Consider the following 25,093-nt stretch of genomic DNA (forward strand, 5'->3'; position numbering starts at 1 on the left):
ACTCAATCACTGCGCTCATCAGGACATTTCGTCGCCATGGTTTATACTCACAACATCCGGCTGTTGGCACAATGGGCTGCCGTCAGGACGAAACACTCCGAGATTAGAGTGCCTCCACAGAACCATTCCAGCGATTCGTTGTTTGCGGTCAACCGTCCCAGCACCGCCATGTGGGGATATTGCCCCACGTTGGTTTTCCAGCCACCAACCAGGTACTCTACCAGCAGGAATCCTTCACAGACTTTCGCGCCCGGCAGCAACGCTGCAGCCACCATACACAAGAATACACCGAACATCCTGATTTGCTGCTGAACCTTTTGACTAAACTCTTCGGGCGTCTGCACGTATCTGAGACTTAACAATGTCCATGTGTTCACTGAACCGCTTCAACAGTGGCAGTACTCGTTGAATTACCAACTTGAAATGATTCATGTTTTGGCACACGGGTGGCCGCTGTTAAGCGCTGCTACTCTTCTAGTCAACTTCACAACCCCCCTCCACCAGCCCCATGGTTATCATTGCCAGTGGATGCGGCCTTTCCCACACCTAAAGCTATCGTGCTACAGCATCAGAATCCGCAAGCGCCAAAAGCTCTGCCCGATTTGTGAATGGGACGGTAGGGCAAATTGATGGAAAGCAATTTTGAAAAAAAAAAGATTGGGGAAGTGAAGGAAAAGTGATCACCCTAAGGAATATGCCCATTTCTGCGTGCACATACCGCTACAATCCCCGTTTCAAGATTGCAAACAGTTTTTAGTATAAAAATTGAAAAAAGTACAGTTTTCATTATAAGAAAAAAAAAAGTGTAAAATCGAACTTTTTTTTGTGTGGGGTTAACCTGGTATAGGTAAAACGCACATTTCCAATTTGAAAGTTCCAAATATTATGATAAACAGATTTTATACGTTGTTTCTAGTCCAAATTTGTTTAAATCATTGTTAAAATAGAAGGTACGAGAATGAAATATGCTGGTTCTATTTACCTAGAGTCTTAATTGGAATTTTCATACGTATAAAACACAAACTTGGTTTTTGTTTTTTTTATTTATTATAGCGACTTCCAACATTTTGGGCTGGTTCGTCACTTGGTGAGAGGTGTGTATGTTATCACTATGCCAGATCGCCTCCTTGGTTTTCGTTGCCTTTTTTTCACAGGGTTCAAGCCACAAAAGTGACCTCATCAATATCACTTCATATATAAGGAGAATATCAACTCTGCATCAATAGCCAATAAGCATACTATCAGATCACTTCACCACCACTTCCCCTAAGCGAATCCACTGTACCGAATGTGCGGTGCGGCCGATGGTGGATTAATATGTAATTTTGTGTTCAATTACGTGGCTGGGCTGGAGAGAGGATCTTCTTCTTCTTCTTGAAAGGCGTTAACGTTCCCTGTGAAACTTTTGCCGTCTCATATGCATTAATATGCATTAATTAGCGTCATTTATTAATACTTAGTTGAGATTTCTTAAGCCGAATAACACGCCTTAATTGTATTCTGAGGACAGAGCTCTAGAATACGCGTGACTACAGTGCAAAGTCGGAGGAAATTTCTTTGACGAAAAATTCCCCCGGCCAGAACGGGAATCGAGCCCGAACACCCGGATAGAGGATACAAGGGTCGGTAACATGTCATTGTGTCTGTATCGTGACCTTTTTTTAATCATTATAATGGCTTAGCCGTTTGAGTATCAAGTAATTTGTGTTTTTTATGAAAATAATCGGCTAGTGAATGCGACACAAAGAGTCTTCCGGCGATTCTTTAATGAGGTGAATTGTAGTGTATAAATCTGTGTCGAGCCACGCTAAGTAGTGACCATACCAGTCTCTATAACACAGCCTGAACATCCATCCTGGCTTCTTGCTAGTTATTGATGCAGTAAGGATGTCAGTTTTGTGAATTATTATGATTAATACAGTCATCCACGTTCTCGGAAAAATCCTGTCTATAAGGAACGGATTATGATGATTTTGGTTGGAGTGCTTCCACAGTGTTTCTGCATTATAGGGGCTATCTCATCAGCTTTGGATGCATCGATACTTCCATTGCCTCGTTGACTTCAACAATGATGAAGAGAATCATATTGAGGACTATTTCATGAGGAATGATATAAACGCTTTGTATGGAAGCGACAAAATGGTTGACAGATCGGCACTTGAAATGTCCGCAAACGTAGCGGGCTCCGCTTCAAATCATGCTGAAATCGGGGAACTAATGACATAAACATTGTTCGGTCTGTTTCGATCATCGTTTGCAAAATTTAGCGGAAAATCTCGCGCGTGTGGCACAGTTTCACATTTTACCACGGTTTATAACGAGTGTTCTTTGTTTGCTGTTTGGTTTTCAGCGCACTGATTTTGACAGATTCGTGATTCGTGCCATGTGTCAAAATTAAAGTTGTTTGGTTTTGACTCCCTTTTCATTATGGAAAAACTCATAAACGAACAACGCTTATAAATCATTTAAATTTATTGTCAAAACCAATGCTTTGTGAAAAATGTGTTTTTTAAATTTTTTTTTTCCCATCGAATATTGTCTTTGGTGATTTAGCACATTTTTGGGTGAAAAAATATACCCGTGATGCGACGTGGTCAGGGTATCACAGTACATTATAACGGGTGATTTTTTTTTTGCTGTTTGAGATTTCAGCGCTTTTGACAGATCACGCTTACAAAAAGACGGGTGGGTAATGTCGGGAACATAACCGGAGTGACGTAGGACTATATAAAGGGGACAGCTTTTGTTAAATATATATTTTAAATATATTGTTTTATTTTCTTCTCCTACGTGAATACCTACCTATTTACCTGAAAAATGGATTAGTTTACTGTTTACTCTTTATGAATATGTTGATGGTTCTGAAAAGAACCTTTGGTGTTGTGTTTTTGTTATCACTCGATATTCCCATCTTGTTCGGTTAAACCTTCCTGTTTAGCTATTGCGTTTGCCACTCACCACAGCTTTCACAGTTGGAAAATATCTTCCCATCCAGCTTGTGACATGTTGTTCAGTAAATTATATTTAATGCGACGTGCCGGAGAAACACTTTGCCACTCACTGAAACTAATTGTTGCCTTGATGAGCGCCGAACCGAAGCTGCTCTGTTCTTGATGCGGGTTTTCTGATTGTCGTGAGCAGCTTTGCAAGCCAACTCGAGCACTCCGACGGCCGGAACTCTATAATCGCTGTTAGGTATACTGGTGCTCCGGCACCAATCCGTTCGGCCTAGTTACCCTTGCGGAGCAATCAGTGAATGCGACCAGCAGGGAACTGGAGACCTGCACGGTTCGAGTGAGACTTTGCCTTTCCCTTAACTTGTCCTCCTTTGTTGCGTCCACGATGCCGATGCCGTACAACCACACGGGTTTACGGTTTGAAAGAAAATAAGATTTTTTTTTTGGGGTCCGCGTGTTTTAAACTCTAGCGGTACACACTCACAGGATAGAGACAAATCGGAAGACTCAGCCAGAGGGGCGAGTCCAACGAGACGAACGAATGAGCGTTAAAAGGGAGCGATGGCAAAAAAATACATTCATTACGATTTGTTCGCTCGTTGGATTCACATGCAGGCTAAAAAGGGTCCTTTTCAGGATCACAAAATTATCTTCAATCTAAAGAGTTTATTGTTTTGTTATCACTCGATATCCCCATCTTGTTCGGCTAAACCTTTCTGTTTAGCGATTGCGTTTGCCACTCGCCACAGCTTTCACAGTTGGAAAATTTCTTCCCATCCAGCTTGTGACATATTTTACAGTAAATTACATTCAATGGCACGTCGCATTACCACCACTCAGTATCGGATTGGAGGTAATTTTAACCTGTAATTGAACATTTACGATGACAGTGATACAGTGTCGACTTTCAATGTGGGGTCATAATTTGGACCCCGAACTCTATGTTTACAAAAATTTCCAACTAAATATGTCACATTACAGGTCCGTCCAATTAGCTAAATGTCGAGATAAGTGTAAATTACTGTACTTTCAATCTAGAAGCAATTTAAGAATTGGTGAAAATCAATAAGCTCAGAACAACTGCCCAATTGACATACTCATCATATCCCGGCAAACAAATTATGAAAAAATCAATTTGTGTTTTATTATTATTTTGGATATTGTTTTAGAAAGCATTGAACTGTATTTCCTAAACTCTTTTTTGGAAGGTTTAATGGCCCTGAAAAGCGCCTTGTTTTATGGAATGGTTCCAATTTAGAAAACTTAGTACTCGTGGTTTTGGAAAAAAAAAAACCATTTCGAACGCCCTCGATGCCGCCTTGTTCTGGATTTGCCACCAAAGCAGATTGTATAAAGAACAAACTTTTTTCTTCTGCTACCTGATGCCGTTTTGCGATTGCGTTTGCCACTCGCCACTCGCTGCAACTGCCTGTTGTCTTGATGTCCACCGAACCGAATGTGTTCTGTTCCGAATGCGGGTTTTCTTATCGCCGCGAGCAGCTTTGCCAGCTAACTCGATCACTTCAGCGGCCGAAACTATATAACGCCGGCTAGGTGGACTGGTGCACTGGTACTAACGCGCTCGGCCTAGCTACCCTTGCGGGAAACTCCAGATCAACACGGTTCGAGCGGGATTTTGCCTTTCCCTTCATTTTTCCTCCTTTACCATGTCCAGACATGGCTGCTTGGGTTGATGTGTTGTGATGCGAACCGATGTGGTGTACGGTTTGAATGAGAATGATCGTTGCGGCAGCGGAGCGGGGATTTTTAAGCTGACTGGATGGCTCGAGAATAACGCATGTGTGAGACAACGACCAATGTTTCGTTCATTTTTTTTCTTTTTCCTTTCCAATCGTGCTTCATTCTATTTCGCTGCTGCTCTGGTTGCCCGTTTTGGTCGGTACGATTTGAGGAGCACAAAATGGACCAATCAAAAATGGGCACATAGTGTATTTTTAAAATGCTTGATATTTCACAATTATTCAATTATTTATCTCAAGAAAAATGAAATGTTATTCGTTATGATAGATGCGTAATATATCCTATCAATTGATGCAAAAACCTTTGCGATCTATTGAGAGATGCTCGAGTTATAAGCGTTCCAATTCTTGCATTTTTTCCTACTTGTTCAGTGCCTAGATTTCTATTTCACCCCCTATATCTTCCGGTTAGACGTAGTCCTACGTCAAAAATTAAGTTTTAAAATTATATCAATGCTCTGCTAAAAATGTTTGAATTTAATGGGTTATCTCGGGTAATGAATGGGTTATCTTGTTGAAATAGCCGATCATCACGGTGCTTTTAGTGTAAAAATTGCAGAAAACGATTCTGAAGTACTCAGTACACTCGTTACTGTTCATCCGTGTTGATGGCAATGTTGCTGCAGCTTCTACACAAACAAACATCGTAATGATTACATAATGAGGGTTATTTCGACAGTCTGTTTACTACGGGACAATCAAGTCACGCATGTTTTCGTATTGCTGTAGTCAATGTGTACGGAAATTGTGTCACGCAATGAACTATGTTCATTTGTCGTTGTATTCTCGGAGTCGCTTTTTGTTGCGAACTCATGATAGTTTGAGCCGGTATATATTTTACTCATGAAGCTGTTCTGTTTGTACTTAAAAAAGTGAAATAAGCTCAATATAAACAAGAAAAAGAAATTTTCATACACTTATATTTGTTCTGATCAAGGTTTTATTTACGTTTATTTTCGTTCAAAGGAAAATATAACGAACCAAAAGCAATTCGAGCTAATGGTTGGCATACTGGAGAAAAACCAGTCTGTGGCCAAGGGATTGAAATTCGCAGAATGCTCGGGCATAGGTAGGGGACACTTTAAAAATGTGTGGAGTGACATCACTGCAACGCTTAAGAGCGCGAGTCAGCCAATCAGGAACACACAGGAGTGGCATAAGGTAGGTTTTTCGTTATTTGTTTGAAAAAAGTCGAACATTTTCCTCAGGTGTGGAGCGCCCTCAAACAAAAGATTTAAAAGAAGCTCCAGCGTAACCAGACTGAAGCGAGAGCCAAATCGTTGAGGTAGAGGGCCAAATCGTGTAATGATTTTGTCATCATGTGAAAAGGCAAATTTACTTTTCTTCCAAAAAACTACTATCCATGAAAGTAATCAAAACTTTCCAAGTGAAAGTTCAAATATAAACTTATTGATTCCTATCAAATAGGTCTGTCCTTTTGTCTGAATTAACATATATCACCAGAGCCATATCTTGAACTGCGTATAAAATGTCACTGGATGAAGAGAAAACGACGAAAATCTTGATGTGATTAGAGAAAAGTCAGCTGAAGTATATAGCCATGACTCCTGTAATTCTCTGTCGTCCAAAGTCTGGAAACTACAAACAGAAATTACTTAAGCAACAATCTGATAACATCCGTGAACTGGTGAAAAATAGTCGCGAGAATCTTCAAGTGCAGAAGGAAGCACTGGAGCTTCAAAAAGAAAAAAAAATATGTTTAAGAGAGAAAATTTAGCTCGTGCAGAACTTTACTTTCAAGTTCAAAAGTTGGAATCGCTCTCAGAAGAATGAAAATAAAAAAATTATCATGAATTAATAGTTTTTTTTACTGTATCAAGTTAACTGGAAATCGAGCTTTGGTGTGTGCTTCATTAAACCACCCGTGCAACGGATACTCAAAATTCAAGCGAAAAGGTGCTATCAGGTATAATTTTAGTGGGTTCCTGGATAACCTAAAATGACAATAATAAAGATGCGCACATTTTCATGTCATACCTAAAATATCTCTTCTTCAACACCCGAATTGAATCATAATTCACTCATTTTTCAGAATCCCGGTTTGAATCTGATAACACCACTAACACAGGCCAATTTATTCGCGTTGGCGGCATTGAGCGTCGAACTTTGCTTTTGGGAAGTGATAATGACAATGGATTCTCAGGTGGAAATTCAAACACGAAATAAAAATTATGACTGAAAATTCATTTTTCCATATAGAATATAATTATACGTAATTAAGGATAATGTGATTAACCAATCTCAAACGAAGATTGTGTCTGATAATGATTTCATATTATGATGATGAATTTTAGCGAGAATATCAAGAATTTTATAACAACGCGAATTTTATATTCGACATCGCGAATATATTGAAAATATAAACAAGCGAAAAGCATCAAACTAAAAGACCTATGTAGAAACGTTTATTATTTGAAATGTTTATTTATCAAAATGTGCATAGTTTTTTATCATGTGATTTAATTATAATAATAATATCAAAGTTCTAGTCTATTTTTTGTATTATGAGTCTTAGTCAAAAACATTTCTAAATAGTCAAAATAAGGTAATTCGAAATTTGACTTTTCGATATGATAGTGAATTATTATTAGAGATGTAACCGATACCGGCCGGATATCAGATATTAGAAAAAATAAATGATTTTTCATTAACGGAAGATAAATCATAACAAAATAGCTCATTAACATCATTCATACATAATTGAAAGTATCGTTTGATTATTGGAACGCAAAAATAAAATTTATATTAGCTCATAGTATTAATTTATAAACAGTATTACTTTCATTATTATTTTATTAACAGTACTCAAAATTGACCATTGGTAAATTATGATGAAACAATAATCAAATATACAGTTAATGGAGACAATCGATTATGCTTTACTCCGTACACCAGACCAGTTTCAGAGAACATTTTTTTGCTGTGAACGCTGTGAATTTCTAGCACTATTACAGGAAGCTGAAAGTTAAACTCTAACAAATCTTTCCAGTTGAGTACTGCTTAGAGTTTAATGACCACCAAATATAAGGGTCGTGATTGCGATCGATCGAAATATGTAGATAGAACAGTCGATTTCGTTAGCAGTAGGATTTTATTCTTGAACGCAACGCTGACTAATATTTTCATTTGCCACTTCGTTGAAACAGTCCCAAAAGGTGTCGTGAGTTTTGAGTATAAGGTTTGAATTTTTTTTTCTCTTTTGGTGCGTTCAGAAAATTTTCGATTTAGTCGATTTTCCGACTGCCGGCAATCCGGCCTCGAAGCTTGCCGTATATTCGGTATCCCATATCCGGCCAAGCTACTATCCGTTTCATCACCAATTATTACTGCATGCATTGGCCCTTTTGGGAAAGGAATACGTTTTGACACGTTTTGACGAGTGGTAGTTTTAGACAGTTCAGAAGTTACCTATTTGTGTTACCACATTGTTATTGTTATTACCACATGTTACCATTACCACATTGTTATTGAAGTTACCACATGTGGCGTAAAATTACGCGAATGGCGTGAACTCCTATTAAAATTTTGGCATAAAATCTAATTTATGAAAAAAATTGTGGACGTTGGTGAAATAGTGGTAAAATGTTTATTTAGGTTCAACATTTGAGTAAGTTTATTTTTTTTTCAACATTTATGCGCTCACTCGAATGTATGCCCCCAAAATGTATTTTTGATTAATTCTATCAAACTTGTGACGCCTTATGATACAATAAGTATATTATTCAAATTTCAATGACATACAATTTCATTTTGTAAATGTGTAAAAATGCATAAACGATTAAAATATATATGCGCTCCAGTAAAATTATCTCGCACTCTATTATTGTAGCTAAAGTATAATTCCATAAACTATTTTAAATGAGTAACTTTTTTTTGCTTCAAACACCCCGCTTCATACCCACCGCATACGTACGCGATAGTTGCAGGGACACGAAAAGCTTACGCGAGCGTTGTGCGTCATCACTCGTGAGCCGAACGTTTGCTCGCACCCTTTGCCGTCACCTTCGTCCGTTGCCGACGCCAAATAGAATGCACTGAAAACAGGTGAGCTTTTGCGCTGTTGCTTTGATTTGGCGTGGAAACAAAACAAAACGAAAAACAGGGTGCCTTCTTCGACTCTCCCTTCCTCACTGGGTCAAAAAACCGGAGAAGCTCGCATACCTTCGGCTTGATATTGTGACAGACGACTGAGCAGAGATGAGTCACACGCATGCTGCTGCTGCCGAGATACGGAATTGGTATGTTGTCCGGTTCGGCGGTGTGGACCACTCGCCAATCATGTCGACACAGGTTGACTCATTGATTCATTCATGCGTTTAGTTTACCTTGCTGCATTTCTGATTGTGCGAGAGGTGTAATTTAGAGGAGCGGGAGAGAAGAGATATGTTTATGGATGATTTGCAGTTTTTACGTCGCACGTCAGTTGTGAGTAAGATGAGAACAATACATAGGTTTACTAACGCAATGTAAATCACGTGCTGAGATAATTGTTTACAGATTTAGAGGAATTAGTTGGTACTTTCGGTACGAGATTGTTGGCGTCGATTGCGGCGAAATAATCAGTTTATTTTATTGTGAAAATTATTCTCCCTGTATTCATATTTCCATATTATCTAATATCCAATAGATATGATATCCCACCATCACTCCCACTCCTGGGTGCTTTTCTACATTGCACTTATCGGGACCACCTGACACAACCCCAAACAGAACATATCTGTAACCATTCGGCGTGGAAACCATCGTCTGGTAGGGTCCACCCGAATCCCCGTTACAGTGGTCTGACCCATTTTTGCCCTGCGCACAAAAAGTCCACTCTCCGTCACACGGATGAGCGCCTTTGACGATTTCAAGCTCCGCTTCCAACAGCACCGATGACACTCTCAGCTTCTCCGTCATACCCCAGCCGCTCACGGTTAACTTCTTCGGCCACAACATCAGCAGATTTTGGCTTATCGGAAGACATATTGGATATATCTGCGATTCCAAAAACACCACATGCTTCTTCAGTTGGATCAAGGCGATGTCGTTATCGGGATCGCGACCATTGAAGTGTTCATTTTGTATGAGCTTTTTGATAGTGTACTCTCTAACCGGACCGGCACAAACTTTTCCAACGCAGTCCGGATTTCGATTCAGCCTGTGCTCTCCAAACCGAACCGCGAATGGAATGAATTTTCCAATCGTGCAATGCGCTGCTGTTAGCACATACCGCGAATGAATCAACGAACCGCTGCAAAATGTCTTGGTTTGCCCGTTCCGCTGCTTGTACAACAAATTGGCCATCCATGGATACTGTCCGAGTCCCGCTTCGGTACCCCCAAGAATCCTATCGACGAACCGCCCCACACCACATCGACAGAAAGCCAGTATGGCTGCTTTCTCGTGCCGAATGAAGTCGTTCCCGGATTCGGTCGGAGGTTTACCGCAGCATATCGCGTTGGGTGCATGCGACCGGCAGGTTCTTTTATTTTTAACAAACCGCGCCAGCTTTGGTTCCTGATAGACTCGGGAGTTGCGGAAATATTCATAGATTGGGTCACAGTGTCGAACTGGAAGACACAGACCGGACTTTCCCTCGGGGTCGCGGCAGGTGGTGAAAGCTGAAAAGTGATATAAATAAGTATATTAACGGGTTTGAAGTTAGGATGATTTTTTTTAAAGGTTCGTTCCTCGAGCTTGAGCTTGGGTAAACTGTACACTCTGTCCAACTTCTATAAGGCCAGGCCAGGATCTTGCTGCTTTGTGTCATTGTAAACACGTGTGTATTGGCATTGGTAACTACCAAACACTGCATTATATTCATATGTGTGTGTGAAAGCACTGAGTCTAAACAAATGTTTGTTTTTTTGTATTTTTCATGTGTCAAGTTTGTATAAAACCAGTTTTAGTTGTTTCAGTTGCATTTTCCGCTGTTTTAGTTGTTTTGATCAATAAATCTGGAAAATGACGAAGAGAAAAGAACTCAAGGAGAAAGAAAAAGAACAAATCGATGCATTTGACCAAACAAATGTTGGTATCAGAGAAATTGCTCGTCGAATTGAACGATCCCATTAAGTACAGGTGTTAAGTTGGGGGTGTGAAGACATTGATCATTTGAGCAACTTTGCATACTTAAAATCACCAAAAAATAATTAGACTACTTTTTGGAAAGGGCACATTTTTTTATTTTATACGAAAAATTCTAACTCTAAAACTATAATACCTAAAAAATTTTCGTCAAAGAATAAATTGTAGGAAATTGTTTAAATTTTCAAAAATACATAAAAAAATTACACAAAAAAAAATGCTTTAAAGATTGAATATAACTCATTTCGCGTATTTTTTTAAATTCTCATAAACATTACCCAAAAACAGCGTAAAAGTAAATTAAAATCCAAACGTTTGAAGAATCGCGTTTTATGATTATATCCATAAGTTAAAGTTTCTTGGATCGGTAAATTGGATTTTCCATTATAGAACAAAAACAAGGGCTTGGTAACAAGATTTGATTGGAGAGGTGACACCAAAGCCACCCCCCTCGGGTTACTGACCAAAAGTAACAGTGACCTTTTCCCAATGTACGGGAGACTTGTTGGTAGTTGTATGGAATATTTATATACACTCGACAAAAATAATAGAGGAACAAAGTGCGAAGTCGGAAATTTTAAGTGGTCTTGGACATACTGTAACTTCGTGGAAAATCAACGCATATCGATGGGATGCACATCATTTTGAAGCTTTAATTTTCAATTTTTAGTACTTTACAAAATCCACTGTAATTCTGCAAATATCGCAGTAAGTTCTAATGTTTGCAGGCACATTTTTAGCCTATTGTATTCCCTAAACATCTGTGAACGTTTCATATTGATGCGTTCAGTCGTTTTTTCTAGCCGATTTTTCAAAGTTTGGAGTAAATTAGAGCAACATTTAATCGCAAATCGTATCAGAAGTACAAAATCCTAGGCGACTCTCAGTGTGAAAGATTCGAAACATCCCTCTTTATGAGTTTGTGGGTTAACATATTAAGGACCGCACGTTTTGGGGCAAACTTGAACGCTTCATTTGTTCGGATTCCACGAATGAGATCATTTACTTCGATGGGGATGAGACGAAGGCGAGCCATCGTTAGGCCTTGTTAGATTTTTGGCAAGCCAAGGATTTAACCTTCAAGTGGAAAGAATCTAATAGTTGAAGTTGAAACTGATGCTCTCCTTAATCAATAATTCACATCAATCACAATCTCTCAAAATAATTCTTTCCATACAGCTACTAATGACGATCGGAAGGCCGGAATCCATTTATATCATTCTACAATTTAGTTTTATATAATTTTATTAACCAATTCTTCCAACAGATACCACTTGCATCAAGTAATAGTAATAGTAATAGTAATAGTAATAGTAATAGTAATAGTAATAGTAATAGTAATAGTAATAGTAATAGTAATAGTAATAGTAATAGTAATAGTAATAGTAATAGTAATAGTAATAGTAATAGTAATAGTAATAGTAATAGTAATAGTAATAGTAATAGTAATAGTAATAGTAATAGTAATAGTAATAGTAATAGTAATAGTAATAGTAATAGTAATAGTAATAGTAATAGTAATAGTAATATTAATAGTAATATTAAAGTAAAATAATTATTAAATACCGCTAGATTATCAGTAATAACAAGCTTTTCCAGTAACACCGGCTGAGTGTATCCTATGGCTTACCTTCCCTACTAACAGATCTTTGGATTCCCGTGACATTTATGAGAGGTCGTAGAGTTCTCTGCATCTCTCTTAAGTAAATGTTGAACCAACATTCCTTCCCTTTTCCTTAGCAGTTGCAAGGACGTAGCCAGGGCAATTCTTAACTGTTGGAGAAAACATGACTTCATCTAAGAGATATTACTAATCATCAGCAACGGATGGAGGCTAGTTTTTAACATAACAGTTCTGAATTCGTACCACCTACGATATTGTGCAACTTGCTCAATGCTAATGCTAATGCTAATGCCAAGGATTTAACCTTCAAGTGTAGAAAACACGGGTTATTCCGTGATTCATCCGTAACAGACTGAACCCGAAACACGAGAAATCTCGTGAGCGGTCCGCTATGTGTTGAGAGTGCGTGTGGAAATGCGTTTGTACAGGGTTTTCCATTTCGGGCTTCCGAAAGTATACAGCCCTGCGCTGACAACCGTTTGACATAGCTATCAACCAAAGCGTCATATCGTTAGTTGAATGTCTGCCATTTTACAATATGGATCGTTTTAGCATCGCACAACGTGTTAATTTTGTTAAATTATACTATAAAAATTATGAAAATGTTTTTCGAGCATTACGGGCGGATTTTGGTCGTCATGGACGGCCTACAGAGCACACAATCGCTAATGTAGTGCGTAAATTCGAACAAACTGGATCGGTAGCGGATATTGTGAAACCTGTGCATCATCGTAATGTGCGTTCGGCCGAAAATATTGCTGCTGTTGCTGCCAGGAGGATGACCCGAATGTTTCGATTCCACGGCGTGCTCAGCAATTGGGCTTGTCAAACACATCATTGTGGCGAATTTTGTACCCTTTGTCTATGCCAACTCTCCGCAAACTCTTGAACATTTGAAAGACAACATTCGTGAAGTTATGACCGAGATACCGCCCCACATGTGCCGAAAAGTCATCGAAAATTACCAGTTCCGGATCAAGGTGTGCGAGGAAGCCCTAGGTGGACATTTGAATGATGTTGTATTTCACACATAATGGCATAAACCAAACTTTAATTTGAAATAAAAGTTTCATCGAAATTCGAATTCTAAGTGTGTTTTATTTCAATTTACTTTCGGAATTTAAAGTTGGAAAACCCTGTATATGTGTGAGTATCATCACTCCTTACAATATTTGTAACTGTTGTACCTATGTATATATCATGAAAACGGAAGTTACGAATCGTTCGTTCTGAGAGTCGCGTAGTATTTTGTACTCCTGATACGATTTGCGATTAAATGCTGCTCTAATTTACTCTAAACTTTGAAAAATCGGCTACAAACGACTGAACGCATCAATATGAAACGTTCACAGATGTTTAGGGAATAAAATAGGCTAAAAATTTGCCTGCAAACATTAGAACTGCGATATTTTTAGAATTACAGTGGATTTTGTAAAGCACTATAAAAATCCTGTTTTTGGCACTTTTATGAAATAGATGCAAAACATTTAAATTTTTTTTTTCGTCAAAGTAGCAAATTATCCTTGTGCAGAATTTATTGGAGTTTTCAAAACTGTCTTTCGATTTGCGGTGCGATGGTTGTGTACTAAATTGTTGCCCACTACGCCAAGATAAAAATATGTACCGTTCCGTATCATATTTCGGACACTTTGATCTAATATCTTGAATTGCTTAATGGACTGATGATATAACTATAAAATAAATATCACAATTGCTTCTTTAGAGTAATCCCTTGGTTTCATTATCACTTCATTTGAGAATAACATTTGAATTATAACATAATTGGCAAAAACCTGACAACACTACTTATTGTCGTTTGTGTTTGACGTTTGCTTAGCGTGAGCACGTAAAATTTACCCGTTCATACATATTTAAATTTCTCCCGTGCTTCATCAGTTCTCATCATCGTTAACAGTTTACTGTGATTGCTTGGCAAGTGTTCCGCAGTTGATTATAAAATATAATCAAGTGTAATGTAATTTTCGCCCAAAAAATTACAGAATAAATTGTCCGAAATTTGATTTAGTGTCCTAAGTTTGATTCTAATTCGCTTGATTTGAAAAGCATTTTATTCGATGATTTTTTTATGTTTTCAATCAAATAGGTACCCAAGTAGAAAGCTTAAAAGCATATTGAACTAATTTATTAAAAATATCAACCAAATAATACCTGTGCATAAAGTTTAGATCTGTTTTCTGCATCATATGCCTTAAGCGTCTGAAATATGATTCAGAACGGTACGTAAAATATCCTAATACTGTTCGGAATCATATTTCGGACGCTTAAGGCATTTGATGCCGAAAACAGATCTAAACTTTATGCACAAGTACTATTTGGTTGATATTTTTACTAAATTAGTTCAATAAGCTTTCAAGCTTTCTACTTCGGTGCCTGTTTGATTAAAAGCATCAACAATTATTGAATAAAAATGTTTTTCAATTGAGGCGGATAAGAATCAAATTTCGGACACTATTTATGAAAAAAATCGAATTTCGGACAGAGTGAATTCAAATTTCGGACACCCTGTTTGCATAACGGTTTCTTGTGGTTATAAGCTCAACTTTTATTTCTGTACAATTACTAATGCAATAAAATGATCAAACTTGAGAAAAATGAAGTGTTCGGGTATTTTGTTTATTGTTTAAGGTATATTTGAAGAGGTTTTTTTTTTCATTTTTTGAGTGAACGAATAATCGGTACCTTGATGGTGGTATCGGTTCTGAAGCAATGGCGTGTCGCAGAACGAATTCCTAAGAATATTTTAAAACTTCAGGACAACATCGAAAATCTCGAAAAAATTCCAAAATGGCTAAATCGGTCGACTAATTCCTGAGATATCGATACCAGCTGAAAAAACATGGTTTCGAGAAAAACGCGTTCAAAAATTCGTACAAAAATACTATATCCATTAAGGTGATCTCATACTTTTGATTGTAACGTTCCAACGAAATCGAATATCGAAAAATCGTTTTAGGACAAATTTTCTGAGGGCATAAGCTTCCCAAAAATGCAAAAAAAGAAAATTCGTTTTTTCGCAACCATAATAAACTGAAAACACACATTTTAGTGTAACCAATTTTAATTGTCCGAAATATGAATCGTAGGAAAAATATTCGAATCTAATTTCGGTCATTTTATTTTATAATTTTTGAAATTACAATATACTTCATTATGTTTTATAATCAACTGTGAAACACTTACCAAGCAATAACAGTTAACTGATAACGATGATGATCAGGGATGAAACACGAGAGAAATTGAACTATTAAAAAACGGTTATATTCTACCTGCTCACGCTAAGCGAACGTCAAAAACAAACAATAATGAGTAGTGCTGTTAGATTTTTGCCTACTATGTTATAATTTAAAAGTAAATCTAATAAAAAATGATAGTGAAGCCAAGGGGATAATCTAAAGAATCAAAATTATTATTACAATTATTACAAATTACGAATTATTATTACAAAGTGTCCGAAATATGATGCTGTCCGAAATATGATTCAGAACGGTACCTGAAAAATGATGCGCATCCCATCGATATGCGTTGGTTTTCCACGAAGTAGCAGCATGTCAAAAATCACTTTCCGACTCTCTCACTCTGCTCCGTTCCTCGAATTTTTTTGTCGAGTGTCGAGTGTTTTTGAGAAAAACTTATTTTGATTTTCAAAATAATTAGGTTCAATGATTTTTTAAAAATAATATTGCTATTTTTTAATGAAAGCTTATGTAGTTATGTATTATGTAGTTCTTATAGCTTTTGAGTTGGTTTTATTTTTATATTAAGTTATTATTAGCTTTTTTCGAAAAAAAATAACTACAAAACATATTTTAGTCATAGAATGAAATATAAGGAATAATTCAATTAAAAAAATACGAACAAAATTATAAAAATTAAACTGGAAAAAGTTGATGGGTCTGAGCCTAGGTGCACGGACGGTCTTGACATAGGACTGTGTGTAGTAATTGCATGTAAATTGAGTTATTCATTGTTCAAAATCTGTATTGTTTTCTCTTCTGATACATCAAACGGATGCCCTGGAAAAACCGTTTCCTTTAAACGGGTCAGATGACATAACGTGGTAGAATTCGGAACCGCATTCTGTTCAAAAATGTACACAAAAATACCATTCAAGCCATTACTACCATTTTCTTCTGTTTATTCAATCATGCAGAAGAAGACAAAGAGTCATCATGTATCATTTTTAAACACAAGTCTAAATAGTTAAGACCTAAATAATTATAAGACTGAGTCCAATCATTCTATGACTACAAAAATATATTATAGATAAAAATAGCATTATCTCCTTTGTTACCACGTTGTTCGGAACATTGTTTGTAATAACTTTATAGCCCTGTAAGATCGCGACTACTCAAGCTATCATAATCTGATTCGGTTATCGGTAATTGGATAATAAACCGCATCGCGGATCATCCGCTCGTGGATAATCGAGGTTCCACTGTACTATATGTAGAGCATATGGGAAATCACTTTTTCTAATATATCTTCACTTTTCCAATTTTTCTCGCCGTATAAACTTTCCTTAGGTGAAAATGAACACAACAAAACAGAGAGCTTGAACCAAACGACCCGTTCTCGAGCGGGAACACATCTTGGTTTTTAGTTATGAAAATTGAAATAAATCGTCATTTTTAACACAACTGCTATCATATAAAATTTTACACTTACACTTGTGCTAAATTTTTCACAATACACGATCGGTCATTGATATAAAATTTCACGAAGCAAACAACATTAACGTTCCAAATTAAAATTTTATTTGCTAGAATTTATCGTATCACTCACCTTACTTGCAATATAAAAATGCCCCCGACTTTCATTTATTTGCAATGTCGATTTCCCCCAAGCAACTTGGTTTTGATGTCTTCGTTAGGGAACACATTTCGGTATGAACAGAAGCGTCCCCTACTTTCATGTATTTGCAATGCCGATTTCCCCCAGGTAGCTTGGTTTTGCTGTCTCTGTTAGGGAACCGCCGCTTGTGTCGTCGATTTCGACCAATTAGAAGTGGGTATTTCCGTTAGGATAGGGGTTCAGATTTTTCAATTGTTCGATAGTTAGTTTCATGACATGTATCATTTTCTTCAATATAAAAAATTGTTATGGAGTGCCGAAATCGATTGACGAAAAAATTTCATCAATCCATCATGAAATGACTGAGCAATAAGCGTTTGAAATTGGACAATTTTCACGATGTGCTCGATTTTCGATTTTCAATTGGTACCCCAATATGTATCCGAAAGACGTAATCCTACATCAAAAATTTAAAATTGAAATTCATTTTTCTTAAGAATATTTTTTCCTATTCTGAACGAGAACTATGTGAATAGCTTATACAACTACTATAAGACTCCCATACATCGGAAAAACAGCACAGGGATTTTTTTTTAACGAGTGAGCGGCCATTTTACCTTTTCACCCTCAATCAACAGTATGAAGGGAAACATTAAAGACTGCCCCAGAAAGTATGGACGCACCCAGATTTTAGTATAAATAAAACACAAATGTTAGAAACTTAGTTTTTCTTCGACATATTGTTAACATAAGATTAGTACAACAGCCCGGTGTTCTCAATTTCTGCTATCTATCGATTGTATGCAAGCTGGCGCACCTTCTTGCGAACGTTCTTCATGAGGTTCAGCACAGACTTCTTAGCGACGAGTCTAGACACTTTTTTCCAGTCGTTTTCAAATTGTTGAATGGTTTCTGCTGGAGAGACATGTTTCCTAAGATGTGCCTTCGTCAATGCCCAAAATTCTTCAATAGGGCGAATTTCCGGGCAATTAGGGGGATTCATGTCCTTTGGAACGAATGTTATATCTTTTGAGGTATACCACTCTACCGTTAGTTTCGCGTAATGGCATGACGCTAAATCCGGCCAGAAGACAACAGGATCGTTGTGGCTACGAATCATGGGTAGAAGCCGTTTTTTTAAACACTCCTTGATGTAAATTTCGCTGTTCATTGAAGCAGTTGTAATGAACGGTTGCGAAATTTTACCGCAGCCACAGATAGCTTGCCAGACCATAGCCTTTTTACCAAATTTTTCGACTCTTACGGATGTTTCAGACTTGTCTAATACTTGCCCTTCTCGCGCCGTATAATACTGTGGCCCCGGCAAGGATTTATAGTCGAATTTAACGTATGTTTCAACGTCCATTATTATGAACTTCGAATTCCCAGCAAGCATCGTATCGTACAGCTTTCGCACTCTGGGCCTGATCGATGCTTCTTGTTTTGGGGTTCGTTTTGGCTGCTTCTGCTTCTTATATGTTTGCAGATTCAAACGTTCTTTTGCGCGATGAACGTTTGATTTCGACGTGCCAACTTTTTTGGCCACATCCCGTTCGGATACCTCTTTCTTTTGCTCGAACGCCTTCATTATACATTTATCCAAACGAGGACTGGCAGGACCTTTTTTTCGACCTGTTTTCGGTCTATCCTCAAAAGAGTTATCCTCACTGAATTTCCTGATCGCTGTTCGCACGGCTTTCTCACTAACACCTTCGATTTTTGCTAACTTTCTTAATGACAATCCGGGTTCTGTACACCATTTGTGCACAATTTTTCGCCGTTGTTCTGCTGAAAGGCCACGCATTTTGGAAAAACACTGCTAGAAAAAATATGCCACTGCACAGGTGCTGAGAGACAAAAGTAAACAACGGGACGCAGCCAAAAAAAAGGACCAAATATAAAGTATTGTGAAATGGCAGCGGTTTCTGACTGCGTCCATACTTTCTGGGGCAGTCTTTATGAGAAAGGTAGGTTTCACCTTCTAGTTGGATTTTGTCTTCAATATTTACTAATTCCACCCAAACAACATGACAATAAAGTAATATGAGCTATGTTTCTGAGTTTGTTTTATTATGCTTCGATATAACGTTTAATTCGACGCAACGTACAATTTTGAAAGTGAAATGTACGTTATATCGAAGTTGCTCTGTAGTGCTCAAATATCTGGCGAATCCTCAATGATACGGGAAGAAGGAGAAAGCTTCACGTAAATCGAAGCTCTCTGAATGTGATAAGCGGGGAATAGTTAGAACAGCTTCGAATACGTCAAAATCGCTTATTGAATTGAAATTCTACTATTGGTCCGAAGGTAGCCAGTGGACTGGATAAAAATTTCTAGCACCCTGTTATGCAATTTTACGAACTAGGTCGGCGTGATTGTGTAACAGTTCAGCCATTCCATGCCAAACAGATATAGTGGCTCTCGGATTTTCCCGTAAAGTGGTAGTTTTTTTTCTTAACGCAAAATATTGGACCCGTATTTTTTATTTTTTTCTTAGGGTGCCTATTTCTATTTCAGGGTGGTCCAAAAAATACATTTTTCCCTTTTTTCCAAAAAAAAAATCGAGGGGTTGTATCCGAGACTCGACCGCTTAAGACGTACCCTTAAAAGGTTAATGGCTTGCGTGGTTTCTTAGAGTAAGTTCGAGAAGCAACGATTCTTTCTTGCCTTTGCGAGAACAATACACTTATTGATAATATGTCGTAATTTGTTTCTTTTTATCAATGCACGCATTGCACTGAGTAGCATCTTCTGAGAGGCATCTTCCGTGCATCGTCATTCAACACGCGTCTAACAGATGTACACAATTGCAGCGATAAAACTGAAACATCGCGAGAATGAAACCGTCAATAAAGCTAGGAGCATGCTGCATCAGAACAGAACAAATGAACAAGTTCTATGTTTCGCGCAACGAAAACAAGCAACACACACAAAGCCAAACACTGATTGCTACAAGCGACCTACCGTTCTGAATCATATTTCGGACGCTTAAGGCATATGATGCAGAAAACAGATCTTAAAATATCAACCAAATAATACCTGTGCATAAAAGGTTTAATAAATTAGTTCGATGTGCTTTTAAGTTTTCTACTTTGGTACCTATTTGATTGAAAACATGAAAACATCATCGAATAAAATGCTTTGGGGCTGTCCACATACCACGTGGACAGAAAAAAGCCCGATTTTCGGCTCCCCCCTCCCCCTCCGTGGACAAGCGTGGACATTGACTATACCCCTCCCCTGTTGTCCACGTGGACTTCCATGTATTTTAATTGAAAAAAAAGGAATAATTGCATTGTGTCTATATTCAATTTTAAATTAGTCTTATTTTATGTCGATGTAATATAAAAAAAAATGTGTCGAAAGCATTCAAATGAAGAAACAACTGGATTTAGGCATACTTCTTCACTGAACTTTGGCTGTGAGATGCCAGTTCAGATATAGAAGCGAAAATTAGAACAAAGAAAACAATAGTCAATAGTGCCTAAAATTCTCCAATTTGAAGAAAAATATTTTCGATGCGCTTAATTCCATAGAACGCAGATTCGTCAAGTTTTATTACAAATATAAAGCCGGAAGGCTTATCGCTTGTGACTTCGACCATAACATTGATCGTATTAATAGGATTTACCTCTTGGCTGTGGTGCAGATGTTGTAATCTAATCCCGGATTCAAAGCCTCTTTGAAAAAAAAAAACACAAATGTTGTAATAACATTCGCTAATTAACAGAAATCTCACATGTAACATCCTAATCTTCCGTAGGACAAAGTGATCCTCAAAAAACTGCTCTCCGGTGCTGAGCACACCTAACGCAGCTGTATCAAAAATAACGTCGCAAAATGGATGCTACATTCGGGAAACATTTGGGAACGAGGGTACTGCCCATCAGAAAAGGTGGACTGAATCTGCTTCTTTCAGTACAGAGTTCTGCGCATGAACTCTGTTTTTGAGTAGGTATTATAAAATTTTGCATAGCACTCGTTTCGCTAAGTCCTTCTCATATTATTTGAAAAATGCTCTAAATATTCCGGTCATTTCATCATGTTATCAACATCCCACATGTACTCTGTAGATAAAAATGTATCGGCAGTTCACCATGTCAAATTTACTCTCACGTAGACCTGAACCTATAACACAGAGATCAGTTTATGCTCAAATATGACGTAGCTTAGAAGTTGAAAACAATGATCATCTACTACCAATAGAAGCTTGATTGCTCACCGTTTATGTGAGTTCCATGCAGAACACATATTTCAGAAGTTCGATATGGAAAAATATTCGACAAAACCACCATTTTATGGATGAATAGGGGTACTCAAAATGGGCGGAAAGATTAAAGATTCTTGAAAATTTATTTTTTAAAACAGATATGAATATATTTTTAAAAAATGTTTACGTGTCCAAGTGGACATTATCTGTACCCCACCCCCCTCACCGTGGACAAGCGTGGACATTTTCGTACCCCTATCCCCCCTAAAGTTGTCCACGTGGTATGTGGACAGCCCCTTTTCAAATCAAGCGAATAAAAATCAAACTTCGGACACCATTTATAAAAAATCAAATTTCGGACAGATTGAATTCAAATTTCGGACACTTTATTTTGTAAGTTGTTGAACGAAAATTACATTACACTTGGTTATATCTTATAGTCAACTGCGAAACACTTACCAAGCAATCACAGTAATCTTATAACGATGATGAGAAATGATGAAACCAAGTGAAACCAAAGAATTACTCTAAAGAAGCAATTGTGATAATAATTTTATAGTTATATCATCAGTACATCAAGTATTTCAAAATAATAGAACAAAGTGTCCGAAATATGAGTCAGAACGGTATAATCATTTGCTCTCTTCTTTTTTTTCGCCTGCTTTGCCATGGCTCGGATGGTTGTGTTAATTGCAATACCAGATGCACTTCAAGTGGAATATTCGCTAGCGTTCACAGCTGAAGGGAAATATAAAACACAAAACGAGCAGAATAAGATTTGATCTGTTAATATAATGTCTTTCAGTGATGTATGAAGAAGATTCAAAACAATATGTTATGAGCATTCGAAAACCATTTTGAAATTCTTTTCATTGATCTATTCACAATTTAAGACTGTATTTTTTAATAGTAATCTCAATAGCTTATGCTTGATTCATTACCATTCAATACCTTCGTAGATGTCGAAACCGTATCTCACCCGTATTCTTCACCCACTCATTTGGGCAGAAGATGTCGACACTGCACCGTCGCTATCGCGAATTTCCATTTCGTGCTTCATCGTTGTGAAGCGGAAATGATAACGGGTTTTTAGGTAGACAACAAACTTTTAAAATCGAAAAGGATAAATGAAAATCTTTTTTTTTCGCATCAAATATGTTACTCTATGTAATAGAGCTAAAACTAATTCTGGTGGTAATTTTTTTATATACTAAAGAGTTTTAGTAAGGATTTCAGAAAAATTATAGAAAATTGATCAAGTAAGGTTCAGTGCTACGTGTTTTATGCATTCAAGTAACAGCAAATAATAACTTTCATTCAAATTTTAAGAATACTAAATTGCTTTGGGCCCACTAATCTGATAAAGAGTAAATTGGTTCAAAAACATAGATTTTAACACAAGATGTCGCACAGTATCCTAGACACCTCGAATGATAGTGTCCCTGCTCGATTACAGTAATGATGGAGCGAGATCAGAAAATCCGGATTTGCCCTTCGTATCAATTTAGTCAACCTTACACGATCATTGTTATTGTCATTCTGATGAAGTAATGTCATTATTATTTATCGTGTAAGGAACCCTTTATATTTCCATCTTGGCGCACTGTACAATAAACTTCGTTAGTCGTCCTCTGTGACACATCTTCTTCTTCTATATATATAAAAATGGATTTCTATCTGTCTGTCTGTCTGTCCGATTCCTATGGGCTCGGAAACTACAGAACCGATCTACATGAAAATTGGCATGTAGGGGTTTTTGGGGCCGGGGAAGGTTTTCGTAATAGTTTGAGACCCCTCCTCCCTCTCTAAGGGGGGTGGCTGCCATACAAATGAAACACAAATTTCTGCATTACTCGAGAATTAATCAAGCAAATGAAACCAAATGAGGCATGTTGAGGTTTTAGGGTGCAATAAATGTTTCTATGGTGCTTAGTCTCTCTGATATTATAATGATGAGTTTTGCTAGAAATACTAAGAATTTTATAGTAAAAGGTAAATTCAACGGGGTCGATTGGACCCGTGAACTTGCTCATAGTAAGAAAACGTGAATGCTTGAAGGTATTGAACAAAAAACAATTTTGGGCGGGACGAAGTTTGCCGGGTCAGCTAGTAATTGATAAAATTGATTTTTTAGTGTTATTTTAACAGTGCATACTTTCTCCATCTAGCCCCAATAATAACCTCAATCATTGCGGAAGGCACCAAATCAATCGGAACGACCGTTTCTGAATTATTATTTTTTGAACATTTTCAGGCAATTTCCTAGGCCTTCTCAAAAGTAAGACAAAACGAAAAATCGATGGTATAAATTATTCTTTTTCGTGATAAAGAATGCGCTGTAAAATTTGAGCCAAAAAACAAAAAAAAATCGACCTTCAAATTCAGATGGAATCGCTCAAATGGAAACCTAGTTGGAAGTGATAAACATTCGAAACATAATAAAGTAAGTTCATTCATTGCAAAAAAAAAGCTTAAAAATGTTATGCTTGATCCTGCATCTCAAATTCATGTTCTATCAGTTGTTTTCACAAAACATAACGCAACGATTTGATGAATCGAGTATTTCTTATAAATTTGGCTCAAATTTAGGTTGTTCACATTGACAAGCTGGTTCATCACAAACCTTTCGAATGGACATCCCCTCGTCCCCACATTCCGGTACATCCTCGAACTTTCGTTTCAATAATCAGAGAAATTTAAAGCGTATTCAATACTCACCGTTTTCAACCAACGAAAAATTGTTATCATTTGTTGGATTATGCATTTCAGTCGGCTTATGGATGAACTTCTCGGGGCAGCAATAATATTTCTTGAAAGGTTCAAAAAAACTGTGCTTGTTATTTTTTCAATAACACTAAAACACCCCTCTTACCGTCTCATTCTTCCGATAGCACACGCTATCTTCCATAGTCTGCTCTGTGATCCGATTCTTGCGTCCTCGTTTGAGATACTTTTCGTACGGTTTGCAGTGTTCTGCGGCAACACATTTTCCCCGCTGATTAACCGAGTTTACACAAGTGCGATCAAGTCCCGCCATCCTCGTGGCATCACAACATACCCGTGGCTCCTTACATCCGCTGTGCCGTCCCTTGGTCAATCGATTCGCATCGCGCAAATGAGGACAGTACTGCACCGGTACACAAACGTCTCTCGGACTGGAACACTTCTTGGTACCCTCTGTGGGATTTCAACCAAAACAATCCTGAGTCAGTGAGTGAATTTTGTGATTTCGAGGAATGCTTACCAGCAACTGCCAGGATTAGAATGAGCGCTACACTGGAGAACAGCACTGAGAGGTTCATGGCAAACACTATTTTTGTATTTTTTTCACTGTAATTCTATTGAAGCTACGAGCATAACTAAACAAACTGAACACAGATGGACTTCATTAGCTTAGCTTAACATTAACAAATTCTTCCAGCGACTGGAGCTTTGCTCTTCGAGTACACTGGTTTTATGTTTGTTGCAATCATTTCATTTGCATCAAGTTGGTGAAAACCCCAAGCGCGGTACAACTTGAATGTGTCGCGGTCCGTATTCATGATTAATATACATATATAATATTAACACGTTGAGCCCCGAATTTTTCTCGCGGCGCTTTCTATTCAGCACGCATCAAGAGCATTTGCACGCTATTAG

General features: G+C 37.5%; 1 protein-coding gene across 1 annotated transcript in view; it reads right to left on the reverse strand.

The window, feature by feature from the left end:
- The window catches only part of LOC129780398 (uncharacterized), a 26,175-nt gene extending 1,310 nt beyond the window's left edge, over positions 1-24,865 (reverse strand). Inside the window, exons 1-5 of the mRNA XM_055788649.1 lie at positions 24,699-24,865; positions 24,327-24,631; positions 24,173-24,263; positions 9,339-10,341; positions 52-384 (exon numbers count right to left, since the gene is read on the reverse strand). Coding sequence (XP_055644624.1) covers positions 52-384; positions 9,339-10,341; positions 24,173-24,263; positions 24,327-24,631; positions 24,699-24,756 — 1,790 coding nt within the window. The 5' untranslated portion in view covers positions 24,757-24,865. The remainder of the gene's footprint in view (positions 1-51; positions 385-9,338; positions 10,342-24,172; positions 24,264-24,326; positions 24,632-24,698) is intronic.
- Positions 24,866-25,093: the final 228 nt, after the last annotated feature.

This window comes from Toxorhynchites rutilus, chromosome 1, assembly GCF_029784135.1.
Source record: "Toxorhynchites rutilus septentrionalis strain SRP chromosome 1, ASM2978413v1, whole genome shotgun sequence".
Classification (NCBI taxonomy): Eukaryota; Metazoa; Arthropoda; class Insecta; order Diptera; family Culicidae; genus Toxorhynchites; species Toxorhynchites rutilus.